The 13856-nt window shown below is 35.1% G+C and overlaps 3 protein-coding genes across 5 annotated transcripts in view; 2 read left to right on the forward strand and 1 right to left on the reverse strand.

Annotated features, from left to right (window-relative positions):
• Nucleotides 1-1459: 1459 nt before the first annotated feature.
• Nucleotides 1460-2595, forward strand: LOC101894441 (probable RNA-binding protein 18). 2 transcript variants are annotated; one of them, XM_005186173.4, is made up of 5 exons: nucleotides 1460-1553; nucleotides 1617-1690; nucleotides 1777-1897; nucleotides 1981-2073; nucleotides 2144-2595. In XM_005186173.4, exons 1-5 carry the CDS (start codon nucleotides 1551-1553, stop codon nucleotides 2444-2446), a joined length of 594 nt encoding a protein of 197 aa, XP_005186230.2. In that variant the 5' UTR covers nucleotides 1460-1550; the 3' UTR covers nucleotides 2447-2595. The 2 variants fall into 2 exon arrangements, with proteins under 2 accessions (XP_005186230.2, XP_058978179.1); XM_059122196.1 differs by having other exon boundaries at nucleotides 1483-1553; nucleotides 1794-1897.
• A 49-nt stretch (nucleotides 2596-2644) lies between these two features.
• Nucleotides 2645-7753, reverse strand: LOC101894276 (small ribosomal subunit protein mS25). The gene is made up of 3 exons (XM_020037718.2): nucleotides 7532-7753; nucleotides 7275-7469; nucleotides 2645-2845 (listed from the first exon to the last, which is right to left on the reverse strand). The coding sequence occupies exons 1-3, from the start codon at nucleotides 7666-7668 to the stop codon at nucleotides 2674-2676; spliced, it is 504 nt and encodes a 167-aa protein (XP_019893277.2). The 5' UTR covers nucleotides 7669-7753; the 3' UTR covers nucleotides 2645-2673.
• The window catches only part of LOC109613166 (uncharacterized), a 34565-nt gene continuing 26233 nt past the window's right edge, over nucleotides 5525-13856 (forward strand). For both annotated transcript variants that reach the window (XR_002194832.2, XM_059122195.1), the window contains exons 1-2: nucleotides 5525-5677; nucleotides 8740-8817. The gene's annotated coding sequence lies outside the window, so the exon portion shown is untranslated. The remainder of the gene's footprint in view (nucleotides 5678-8739; nucleotides 8818-13856) is intronic.

Raw genomic sequence — 13856 nt, forward strand, 5'->3', positions numbered from 1 at the left:
GTATTGAAGCCGGTGTTTTTTGAATTTGTTAATAAGTTTGTGGCGCAAACAGTTGAAACTGTTTTTGAATTAAGGAACTCATCATTTTTGCGTCGATTCATGTATTTTGTGCTGTAGGAAATGTACACATTCAATCACTGCAGGCTATTATTGACTTTGTCACCAGTACCAAGTATAGACAAGCAATGATTTTTATATCCTACACCATATAGTTGTAAGGGTATTATGTATTTGTGCATTTGTTTGTAACATGGAGGAGGAAGCGAGATAGACCCATAGTTACTTTTGAGGATCTTCATAGAATCACTTTCTGAGTCGATTTATGCGTGTCAGTCCGGCTGTCCATGTATTCTTGTGAACAATATGCAGGTCGCATTTATTATCCGATTGAGATGAAATTAAAACAATATTTGTTTGGCCCAAAGATGAACAATATTGAATTTGGTGATAATCGGATCATATTTAGATATAACTCCCATATATCTTCAACAGATTTCGGGTTAATTGTGCACCTAATTGCTGATATAAGCCCAAATTTTGAGTTTAAGTTTCTCACATTCCTAATATGCATTCGACAACAATGATATTTGGTACCAGATGTCAGATACAGCCCAGAAATACCACTGCAAAATTTGATCAAGATCGGTTCAAATATTGATATAGCTCCCATATAAATCTTCAGCCGATTTCGGTTTAATTGTGCAATAAATGGCCAATATCAGCCCAAATTTTCTGAATTTTGTCACATTCAACTGAATTAAGTCTAGAAGCAAGTACACTAAATTTGGTTCAGATAAAGATATAGCTCTGATATATATATGTTTTATCCGATTTGATATTTGGTACCAGATATCAGGTACAGTCCAGAAATACCTCTACCAAATTTTATCAAGATCGCTTCAAATTAAGTTAAAGCTCCCATATATATCGATATCAGTCCCATTGACCTGTACATCAAATTTGGAGATCTGTTCAGATATAGCTTTAGCTCCCATATATGCATTTCATTCGATTTGGTCTTTAGGTCCCTCACATTCGTAATACGCATTCGACAACAATGATATTTGGTACCAGATATTTTATAGAGCTCGGAAATACACTTGCAAAATTTTATCGAGATCATCTAATATTTGGGTATAGCTCCAATATATATTCATTTTTCAATCAAAAAAATTATTACGTAAAATAGCGACGTGGGAGTAATTTACTCCTTCGCCTAAAACGCATTGTGTGTAGACCGAGACTTAAGGTGAAAATAACTAAAACGCATTTTTTTTCTGCCGTACGCTCCTTTGTTTTTTTCCAAAGAAGCCCGCCAATAACTTAAGCCAGTCAAATAAGCATTTTATGTACTCTCACCCTTAACGAATTCAAACATTGAATACTCCTATTGTAAGTCAACGTTGTGTGTCATAATTGTTGCTATGTGAGCTATCCTTGTGTTGTCAAAAGAACATGTATTTTCATCTGGCAACGTTGCCTGAAGTGTCATTTAGCTTTGTAGCAGTGTGTGTGTATTCGTTGCCTTTATTTATAGCATTTACGCGACTATGGTAAATATAAAATTTTATTCCATTTATTTAATAAAATTTAACAATTATTTTTAACATTTTAAGGCCTCTACAAGTACTGCATCAACAACCGATGACCGACGTATATGGGTTGGTAATTTAGACCCCAGATTAAGCGAGTAAGTTGAAGCACTAAATTTGGTTTGCTTTCCATCCGTCAAAAGCTAATTGCAAATGTTTCAATCTTTTCTTTTTCGAAATATGGGTTTCACCTCCTGAAAGTTATGCAAAAATGTGGCGAGATAGAAAAATTTGATATGCTTTTCCATAAGGGTGGTCCCCTGCAGGGACAATCTAGGGGTTATGCGTTTGTTACCTTCACTAAGGTAAGTAGACCACGGCAACATATGTTTTGTGAAACTGGGGCATAACTAATCTGGAAATTTCTTTTGTTGTTGCACATTTTTAGTCTAGTTCCGCCATGGTGGCCTTGGAAAAATTAAATGGCCATGTGATCTTAAATCGTCCCATTGCAGTTAGATTAGCCAAAAATATAAATTATGTAAGTATAAACCATAAAAATTTAGTTAAAATGAGAAATTTGTCCTAAAAATCTGACCCTGAATTTGTAGGATGAGTTTGAACGACCGAAGCCCAAAATTGAAATACCCGCCTTGGGCACTGGCAAACGTGAAGGCAAAATAACACGCGAAGAAGCCATAAAAGCCATCGAGCAGAAACTCAAAGCCATTGAATCACAAGGTGATGATATTGATTTTAGTCAACCAACGGCGGGACCAGTCATACCGCTAATACAAAAATACCAATTCAATAAAGATCGCGATGCCAAGACTGCAACCACAACGCAACGACGTCCATATCACAAAACTAGTTCGGGTCCATACAGCCGGCATCAGAGACCAAAACGGAGATAGAAGTGATTGTTGCACCACCCCAGTAGCCGTACTTATAGTTCAAAATAAAAAAGATGTATCGTTTTATAAATATTAGTTCCATCCATTTATTTGTGTATTCTCATTCACCTCATTCACAGACTACCTTAAAGAAAGAAACTCACAACATAGCGCTAATCTCGTAAAGTTAATAAAACAAAGGAAAAAACAAAACAGCAATTTAAATGTTTTGAAAAACGTAGCACAGTTTATTTAGGAGCAAATATGTGTTTGCCACGCATATGATCGGGTAATTTAACTAATGCTGGACATGGTACTTGGCCGGGTATTTCACAAATGCAGTGGCGATTACAGCCGTGACCAAAGTTGGCAGGATTATCTTTACTCTCGGCCAAACGTGCCTCGGCATCCAATTGTTCTCTGTAAGGAAAAAGAAACAAATGAATAAATAATTGACTCAAATGAATACAGAAATAGGAAAGATGTTGAGGGCAATATAGAAAGAAATTTTGAACATTACCGATCCTTAAAATTTGAGTTTTTATACGATTTTTAGGTCTCAAGCCGCAGATATATTTAAGAGTCATTTTTTTACAACTCTAAATAAAGTAATATACTGTCGAGCCAAATCATTGTAAACTAATCGCAATCTTAATATCCAAACTACCCAACAACCTTCATTGTAAACTTAATATCCATATCATGATGCAGAATTAGGACACATTGTTTCATACTGCTCTATTAAAGTCATGGTAGAATTACAAGGTAACCCTATCAGGCCAGCTGGTGGCAACTTGATATGCCAAACAAATTGTTGTAATTTAAATTCGCCACAAATATGCACATAAAGAAATTTTTGAGCGATTTGAAAATTTAGATAAGGCAACTGAGAGTTAATCGAGAAAATTGGTGTAAGTCTACGTTTTTACGCTCTATGAGATCAGAGCACGGATATTGTTAAACATTTTCCATGATTCTGCTGAAAATACGACTGAAACGTTAGCTGAAACGTAGCTACACCAAAATGATCCTTAGTTGACATTATTTTAAGACATAAGAATCGAACTCCTAGATGTCCTCATAAAACAATTAACATTATGTGGCTTGAATATTTTAAACAAATGACCAGAGTGAAATCGAAGTACGATTTTATTTAGGATTCCATATCCATTAGCCACACACAAGCATCAATGTATACACCACATTTTAAGACATTGCCAGTTTCTACCAATACAAAGACCTTAGAATCCCGGATAGAATTCAACAATCTCCAAAGACTTTCTTTGAATGTTTATGTGAATCGCACAAATCGAGTTGAGTAGTTTGCCAAAATTGTGATTGCACCAAATATGCCTTATTTGGAGGGTAACTAGCCGCAATTAGATTTGTTTTTTGTCCGGGCGGCCAGAATTTTGTCACAAAGCCGAAACCAAATTTCACAACACACATCACAACGACCATTGATAACTGATCTACAAGAGAGATATGTAAAATAAGTTTACAATGAGCTTAAGATATCCATGCACATTAGTACCTGGGGAAGTCGAAGAACATTTTTCCCACATTTATATCCGATTTGGAGATTGCTTACTATGATAAAAAAATGATACGAACAACGTTGATAGAGTTAACTAAAATCTTCTATGACAATTCGCAAAATCTCACAAGTTCTATGCAAAACTAAAATGTTTACAATTTCAATAAAAGAAAACAAAATTGTTTGTATTTCAAAATGTAATTTTCTGATTGGTGCAAATCAATTTGCCTCAAATTTTATATGTCAAGTAAATTCGCTTTGCTTATAAATTTGACATATCAAGTTTCCAGAAAATTCGCTTTGTTGTAATTTTCGCCTATGTTGCTACCTGGTATTTCTACCATGATTAAAGTATTGAAATCATGGTAGAAATACCAGGTAACAACATAGGCGAAAATTACAACAAAGCAACTTTTTTGGAAACTTGATATGTCAAAGTTGTAGTCAGGGCGAATTGATTTGAAGTACAAAATTTGGGGCAAATTATTTTTCCAATCAAAATATTGAATTAAAAATTTTCAAAATTTTTGTTTTTTCTATTACAAAAGCAAATATTCAAAACTTCCAACATCGATTGAAAGTAATGCTGAAGCCTCTGCATCTTGGTTTGATTATAGCATTTTTGAAAATCACTGAGACTGGAAATGCAGTGTTCGTAGTCTCCAGCGCGCCAACGAAGGACATTTGCGATAATAGATGTCCAATCGTTGTTATCTCTTCATCATCCTTACACAGCATGCAGTCTTGGTAACGTTGGCAACGTTGATTTCATATTCAACAGCGATAATGTTCTTTACAAGTAATATAGTAAATATCGGGAAAATTAGTTTTGATGCTTTACAATTAGGTTTTGTGGTGGTTCTGGTACATGCTACATCGTCAGCTTTCTCGCTGTAGTGTCATGCTACCTAAAAGGTACTTTAGGGTATATTTACTCCTCAGGCTTACTTAAGATTTGGATCAAAGATTGCAGAAGATACAGGGGCTGAGTCTACTGTGAGTCCACGCATATTATTTGCTTAGCTATGAAATGTATAGCAGATAGGAAGTCTTTTATGTATAGATAACTTTAATACATTCGAACAATTTGAAATAAAAAAATTATCTCAATATTTAATCACACCCCAAAAATTGCCAATGTTTTGTTCCCCAAACCAATCCAATATGCTTTGGAATCATTCACCTTTCACTGTTGAAGCCCTATAGTGTATAACATAGTTGAAAATCCGTACAAATAAGATGATGAAATTCCATGTATCGGTTTACCTTCTATATGAAATTTTATCTTCTATATGAAATTCCCTGCTTCACTTCTTTCAAATATCCACGAATTTTAGATCTCCGTATTACCTATGCCTACCATATGCTGAATATACAGTTTTTCCCTCATACTCTATAAAATCGTAAAATCTCTATTTTCTATCAATAGCATTGTTAAATTTTGAAATCATGCAACAATTTTCTTATGTGTAAATGAAGGCGAATTCAAATTACAACAATTTTTTGACATATCAAATTGATACCAGCTGGCCTGAAAGGGTTACCTTGTAATTCTACCATGATTGAAATATTTCCTTGAGTATAATATCAGAATTTTTTTACAACTGTCGAAACTAGTTTCAGTCCAAAATTTTCAATGTGTGAGGTCTTTAAAAATAGAAGCTAGAAGATTGTCTTTAAAAATAGAAGCTACGAAATTGAGATATTTCCTAACAGTGAGTAAAATACTAAAAAATCTTTTAAGCCGGCAATTCACAGATAATACTTTACTTTGACATTGGAAAAAGTCTGCAACATTCTTATCAGCCAGACTTATACTACAAATAAGAACGTGGGATGCAATCGTTCCAGGAGTCCCAAAATAAAATATTCAGAGCATTTGATAGGAAAATTTCAAACGTTAAAAAAAGTCTAAATCGAGGGGTTAATACAAAAATTGTTGAATTTTGGAAACGCTTGGAATTTGGTTTTGTTTTTACTGATCTCGCAAAATTTAAGGCAGTTAGTTTTAAAATGTTGCTACCATCGTATTACAAGACATATTTAATGGTGACTGCAGCCATGAAGTGCATCGGTTATTTGAACACTACAAGAACGAAAGGCGAGGTGTACTGCGTCGTATCAGACATCTTCCCTCAGAGTTTACTGTAGGTGACGTTGCAAATGCAGACCAAACAGTCAAGTCTTATAAAGCTTGCTACAAAGATGGCACATATTATTCTTGAAATCAAAGAAGCAGACAACGTCGTTGCTAAAAAAAAAGTTCGTAGCACTTGTCCGAAGGATTTCTGTTCCAGAATGTCCACAGCACAATCTTCGAGCCAAGTTTGAAACCTTGGCTTGTCAGTTAAAAGGTGTTGTTGTTGTAGCCGCTCGTACTGCCGTACTGATTCAACTTTAATCTGTCTCTGCTTCTAACTCCAAGTTAAAAAAGGAGAAAGCTGTATGGTTTTGCCAAACATGATTTAGCTGAGTAGGTTGTGTGCCCTGTTAAATAGGTGCAGCGTGTCATGGGAAAGTGTTCTACGCAATGCTATCAATTCGGGTCTAACTCAAATTGTGTCACACGTGTCACGTTGCTCTCATTGTTCTCTTGTGGCTCTCATTGTTCACTTGCTATGGGAGGTGGTTGATATCCGAGGGTGATGTACAAACTGTATTGCTCCATCAATTCTGCGACCGCGTCAGAGTGTTTCGTTCGGTTTCTGTTAATATGATTTTAACTCCAGATTCAAAAATTCGGCTACTTTTATGGGCTGTAACCAGAGGCACACCTTTGTCAATTCGTGCCCAATAGGAATTGCGTCGACTGCACCATCATGAACTCTATTGCACCAAAACCATCCTGGTTATACATATAGTACAGGACCCTCACAAATGTGGGCTTGAAACCGGCGTCAGCTTTCATGAAAACAATTTAAAAAATAAATTTAACCGCATCTAGAGCCTGGTTTTGTATCAGAAAAGTATATAGTAAGTCCAGATATACACTTTATATTATCGTTAAAGGACGATATTAGTAAAGATTTTTGAAATCAGCCCGTTGTAAGGATTTACTAATTGGTGGTGTTTAAGGATAAGGGTTTTAGTTCTATGTTGTGATTCCTAAATATTGTCTTAGCACTGATTCCTCCGAAATGTACTGCCATCTATTTTTTGCATGTTCCTGTTCTAGCTAATAGCCGATAAAGACGGACCACAATGTTATAACCTCTATACGAACAATATAATTGTGGAAAAACCAAATTATCAAAATAATTTTAAAAAAATCTTCCATTATTGTTCCGCTGCACACTACAGACTCATACTTACTTCGTTTTGCCGACAACCTTCATCAAATGGTCCATAATTTCATGGCGATTCTTGCTATCGATATCTATTAGAATATCACGACCATCCTCAAAATAACAACGAACAAATGGTGAGGGTGTCATATTCTTAAAGGTAACAACTTGGACTGCAGGGTTTTTATACTGAACCTGGGGTATATTCCAAAAAACAAAATCACTGCAAAAATAAAATTGTTTTAATTCATGTCCCCTCAGCAGCATTGTTACGTATCAACTTACCGGGCACCATCATGATGCTCACCGTAGGTATTATAGTTAACACTGAAGATTTTCACTTTATCCTTCAGAACCAAACGTCCAGCATTCAAGTACTCCAGTGTACGGCGTACGGGAGCTCTACCTTTCATAAAGGACATTTTGTCTTTGGTGTTTTATAAAGATTTTAATTGATAAACTAAAGAACAAACTGAATGAATTCCCGAATGCTTGGTATTATGCTAACATATGGAAAAATGTGAAAATGTAGAAAGAGAGAATGGAAGAATGTCAAACACTGACATTTAAAAACAGCTGTTGCATTCGATAGTTTGAGTATGGCAATGCCATGTGGTTATTTTCTGCTTGAGTTACCGTTATTATAATTTATTTGGAGTAGATTGCAATTTTTTATCTTAACATTGAGGGAAACTTTTATTAATGCGTAATTTCGCAGTGGAGATTTGTTTGCGAAAATAATACATCGCTATTATATTTCACAAAACGTCAACGCCGATGGTGCGGAAACTTTTTTCACTGTAAATAAACAATGACATCACATATTTTTCATGTTTTCCATGATAGAAGAATACATGTAGATGCATTTTCTACAAATTTGGTGAAAATCGGTTCAGATATAGCTATTGCTCCCTTATATATGTTTTATCCGATTTGGGATTTAAAGTAATATGCATTCGACAACAATGATATTTGGTACCAGATATCAAATACAGCCCATAATACCTCTGCAAAATTTAATCAGATTTTGATATAGATGCAATATATATCAAACCGATTTCGGGTTAATTGTGTACCAAATGGCCAGTATAAGTCTAAATGACCAGAATTTTGGTACATCCGACAGAATTCAGTCTAGAAGCAGGTACATCAAGTTTGGTGAAAATCGATTCGATAGCTCCCATATATATGTTTCATCCGATTTGGATGTCATGTCTCTCTAGTTGTTCTTGAATCGTTGTAAGAAAATTGCTGGGAGAATTTTTTGTTCGATATGTGCCCACGGAATAATCGTATTGAAATTTGAGATTTTGGTATCAGATTTGAAATTATATATTCAGATTTCAAATATCGTGTACCAAATGTTTAAGATCTGTGCTAATAATATATACATAATGCAGCTTTTAAAGCTTTGCTAAAAATGGAGTGTGGTATTAAATACTCGATTTACTTGACTGGTTTTCAACTTCACTATTTTTTGTATTTCTTTCCAGGTTTATATTTGTCTTCCTCCATTCACCATCCACTTGGTAATTGCAAAGGATACCAAGCTCTACCAATTAAGTAACAAGGTATTTATTATTTATTGACTGACATTTATTTTGATTGAATCTCATCTGGGTACTATGTTTACGAAAGGACATAAATCCTCTTTCCAGACAATTTTCCATTTAACTCATTATTTCATATAAATTATATTTCACACTCTCAGACCCTAGGTCTTTTGGGATCAAATCCGTTTTTGGACATTTGGAGTCTGGAGTGAAGATGGAATATATCGGTCCATTCCTTCTGGTATCTCCTCCACAAAGGGTAAACATTTTAATTGTCCATGAAACTCATAAAACGCGAAATTAACATCCGATTCCAATCAGATTTTACAGATCTCAATATTTCTATCAACACAAGATCTGCTATAAAGATATAAGAGATAGGAACATTTCTTCTGGTACCTCCCAGTTATCTTCATATTTCACATATCCCATTACTTACTAACACAAGATCTGCTGTGAAGATGGAATGTTTCGGTCTACTCCTTATGGTACCTCCTCCACAAAGGGTCAAAATTTCCTATATCAATGAAGCTAATAAAAGGCGAAATTACTATCAGATTCCAATCAGATTTTACAGATATCAATATTTCTATTAACACAAGATCAAGGGTCAAAAGTTAGAATAATCATAACTCAAGGCTCCCATATATATCTTCGTCCGATTTGCATTCATTGTGCACCAAACGTGTTATATAGGCCCAAATAGTATGGAATTCTGCATATACGACTAAATTAAGCCTGGAAATAAGTATGTCAAATTTTATCAAAATCGGTCCAGATATAGCTATAGATCCCATATATATTTTTCATCCGATTTGATATTTTTGTCCTCCGCAGCCGTAATATGCACTCTGTCACAACGATATTTGAGGAAATGTATCAAATACAGCATAGAAATACCATTCACTATTTTTATAGAGATTGGTTCAGATTTGGATATAGCTCCCATACATATCTTCGTCCGATTTTTCTTTTATTGTACTCAAAACGTGTAATATTAGTCCAAATGGGATGGAATTTGGTACTTACACCAAATTGAGCAGAGCAACAAGTTAAAAAGCTGTAAGCTCGGCCGGACCGAATTTTGAATACCCTCCACCACTTGGAACGAATTTGGAAATTTTCAAAAATATAAAATTCGTTAAAAATTTTGTTAAAATCTTAAAAATGCCGATTGTAGCAATTATATTAGGGTCTATACGACGACATGGACCTGCATAGGCAACTTTTGTCATAAGCCATTACAATATTCAAATGCGAAACTTGAAAAAAAAAAAATAGGTGAATGATGTAGCTAAAATTATCAAAATACCAAATATAGAGAGGTACTATTATATGGGGGCCATACCAAAACGTGGACTGCACAGATAATTTTCTGCATTAGGCTGTAGTATCCATTACGAACTTCAAATACCAGATTTGAAAAAATCCCGGTGAATAATGTCGCTAAAATCATCAAAATACCGAATATCAGGAGGTGCCATTATATGGGGGCTATACCAAAAAGGTGGATCTACCATTTTCAATACCATAAGCTCCGCAGACATAATATATTTGAGAAACATTTTATCAACCGACTTAAATTCGTTCAGAAGCTAGAGTAATTTCCACAGACGGACGGACATCTCTAAATCGAGATAGAATTTTATGCTGATCTGGAATATATATACTTTGTGGGGTCTAAAATGTATATTTTGAGGTGTTACAAACGGAATGACAAACTAAATATACCCTCCATACTATGGTGAAGGGTATAATAAGTAAGTCAAATTTGGTGAAAATCGGTTCAGATATAGCCATAGCTCCCATATATATTGTTCTTTCGATTTGTTATATTTGTATTTTGTATTTTTATATGAAGCTCTACTAAATATGAAAAGGGGTGTGGGGTATCATAAAGTCGGCCCCGCCCGACTTTTAGACTTTTTTTACCGGTTTTAATTTTGCAAACTTCCTTACCCACCCTCATAGTATACGGTGTGTTATACCCAAGCAAAAGAAAACCAAAAACTCTAAGCATCAAAAATAAGGTAATTTAGTTTATTTATAACATTTTCCCACATACATTCTGCTAACGATCTCTCTGCCTCTGTCCTGGACTAAAACTTTCATGTCTCGATTGCCGAGAAAATACATTTTTTCAAGTTTCAGTGGTTGGTGGGTGTCTGTATGGAAACGAAGATTGCACCTAAGTGGGTACTGTTCAGATACATATGTATTTTTGTAGTGGGTAGTGTAGATGTGTTTGGCTACTTGGTCAACTCATAGTCAAAGTTGGCCATTATTATTATGAGATGCACTTGACATGTGGTAAATGCATTTTGTGTTCAGCATTCTATCATTATTTATAAAAAAACTGTGTGGCTCACACCCATACACTCACATGCATATGTATTTGTGTGTGAATTCTTCCTTGATATTGTCAAACACACGCACTTGCATATTTACTATTCTGCTGCCATGCCTCTCATACCTTCAGCAGAAGGAAGATTCCTTGTGATGACCAAAGCAATTTTTTTTAACTGTCATGTTTGATGGGTTGGTTGTTTTTTAGTTGCTGCTTGACCAGCTGAACTCTTCTTCTCTTCGTTCGTTCGGTCGCTTGTCTTTGTGGTTTTGTATTTGCATAGGAAAATGTCCGAATGTTATTCTCGATGTCTACATTATCTTCGTTTGAACTTATCGGTGGTTGCGTGTATCTATCTCATATAATGGATGTTAACTGAAGTTTGATTGTATGTTTGTATTTGTATTATAGAGGATAATAAGATTGAATTCGTTCAAAGGAAAAAAAAAACACCAATTGCGGTTGAAAGGTAAAAATATATTGGTTCAATGCTACATTGTGAATAATAGAATGTATGTATGTGGGCATAATTTAAATATGAATATTGCATGAATCATTCAATAGGTTATCTTTAATTGATTGATCAATTGTAAGGTCTTGACATTTTTGAATGGCAAAAGAGAAATGTGACACAAATATGCAGTCATGGCAAATGTATAAAATAAATGTCCTATATAAAATGGAAAATTTTGAATATTTTACGATTTTTTATACGTGAGTTTTAGCCATAATATACCAGCATATGGGCTATAGTTTGGTATTATAAACTATGTTTGCAAATATTGTTAGACTATAGTTTGGTTACTTTGAAGGTCCAAATGTCATAGTTATATTTTAGAAATCTTAGAAACATTTACCATTGCTAAAGTTATTATTGACTTTACCGCAGTTCGTATTTTTGGATTCCGAAAACCCTTGAATCTGCTTTCAAGCCTTCACAATGCTCGAAATTGAATGAATGGAGCCATTAATGGAGTGCAGGAAAAAGACACCAAAGTGTTTTTTTTTTTTAAATCTAAATTTTTATGAAATGTTCTAAAATTGTACTAAACTTCTAAAATGATACCTTTTGGTATTATTTGAACGGATAGAGTTAAATTAAGTATGAGAATCAAGGTTGGAAAATAAGTTTGATATGTGAAGGTGGTTTTGGAAAAGTATACTAAGTGTGCGAACTGTACTGAATGGTACTAAATTCGCAACAGTTTGGTTAAGGGTGAACGGATGAAACTTAATTTTGTACTTGGATCCCTGTTGGTGGTAGGTTTGTGATTAAAAGAGAGCTTTGGAAATGTGTTTTACAATACACGAAAAGTACTGTATAATATTGAGGTCTCTGTTGGTATTTGATATATGGAAGTGGTTTTGGAAATATTTACTGTAATTGTACGAAAAGTACGAAATAGTACTTAATTTGGTTTGATGTGGTTTGGAAAAGTGTTCTATAATTGTTCGAAAAGTACTAGATAGTACTACATTTGGTACAATTTGGATTTGGGTGAACAGATAGTAGTTGAATTTTGGTATTAGGGTCGCTGTTCATGTGTAGCCTGAAAAAGTACTAAATTAGGCTGGATTTGGTATTGGGTAAATGACTAAAATCCCTAAATTTGATATTGATCTGGAATTGATATTTAGAGGTGATCTTGGATATGTGTACTATGCAGGGTGAGATGAAAAAACTGCAATCAGCTTCAGGCTGCTGTCATTTCTAAGCCACTCGTCCGACAGCTGTTAAAATGATTCCAGTAACAGCTCATTATATTGTTTACAAGCGTACCAAAGCATTTTGGTGAGAATTTTCCAGAAAAAAAAGTTACTCGCGATGGAATTCAAGCGTGATATTGTGATTCCTATATATTTGGCTGGAAACCACAAGTGGCTATCGTTGGAGCACTCCAGCATTTAAATGTAAATAAATCATTTGTGTCTTGTACAATCGATCGATGCTGGTAGCGTAGCCCGACGTCAAGGATGTGGACGGAAGAAAACAGCAACATCAGCAGAAAAGGTTCGAAAAGTAAAGAAGCAACTTGATCGAAACCCCTGTCGCAGTGGCCGAAAAATAGATTGTTAGCTGAACATATCGCAATAATCCATTCGGAAAATATTGAAAAATGAGCTCGGGGTAAAGCAATTGAATTTCCAAAATGTGCAAGAACTTACACTGCAACCGAAAGAAAATAGACTCAAAAGTTCTTAAGAATTGCTTCGCTTGGCCGAAAGTGGTGAACTGCCGAATTTGGTTTTCTCCGATGAGAAAACATTCGTTGTCCAGCAGTTCTCCAGCAGTGTAAACAAACAAAGTATCGTGTTTACTTGCCAAAGAGGTTGGCTGAAAATGTGCACCTTCATGTCATGGTGATGGTGTGGGTCGCCATAACAGCCGATGTGATCGACCGTGGCATCAGAATAAATCTCGAATATTATCGCGAAAATATTGTGGAGGCATGCAAACATTTTGGCCGCAGACCTTGGACATTCCAACAGCAAACAGGACTCAGCACCATCGCACTCAGCACGCGCTACCCAAGAATGGTTACAAAATGAGGTTCCTCGATTCATTTCCAGGGCACAATGGCCAACAAAATCTCCCGATACCAATCCGTTGGACTATTGTGTCTGTAGTATTTTGAAAAGCAAAATTGGAACTAAAAAATATCAAAATGTCGATCACCTCAAGCAAGCGGTTCGCCTGAAATGGGCCAAA

Source organism: Musca domestica, unplaced genomic scaffold (genome assembly GCF_030504385.1).
Source record: "Musca domestica strain aabys unplaced genomic scaffold, Musca_domestica.polishedcontigs.V.1.1 2, whole genome shotgun sequence".
Lineage (NCBI taxonomy): Eukaryota > Metazoa > Arthropoda > Insecta > Diptera > Muscidae > Musca > Musca domestica.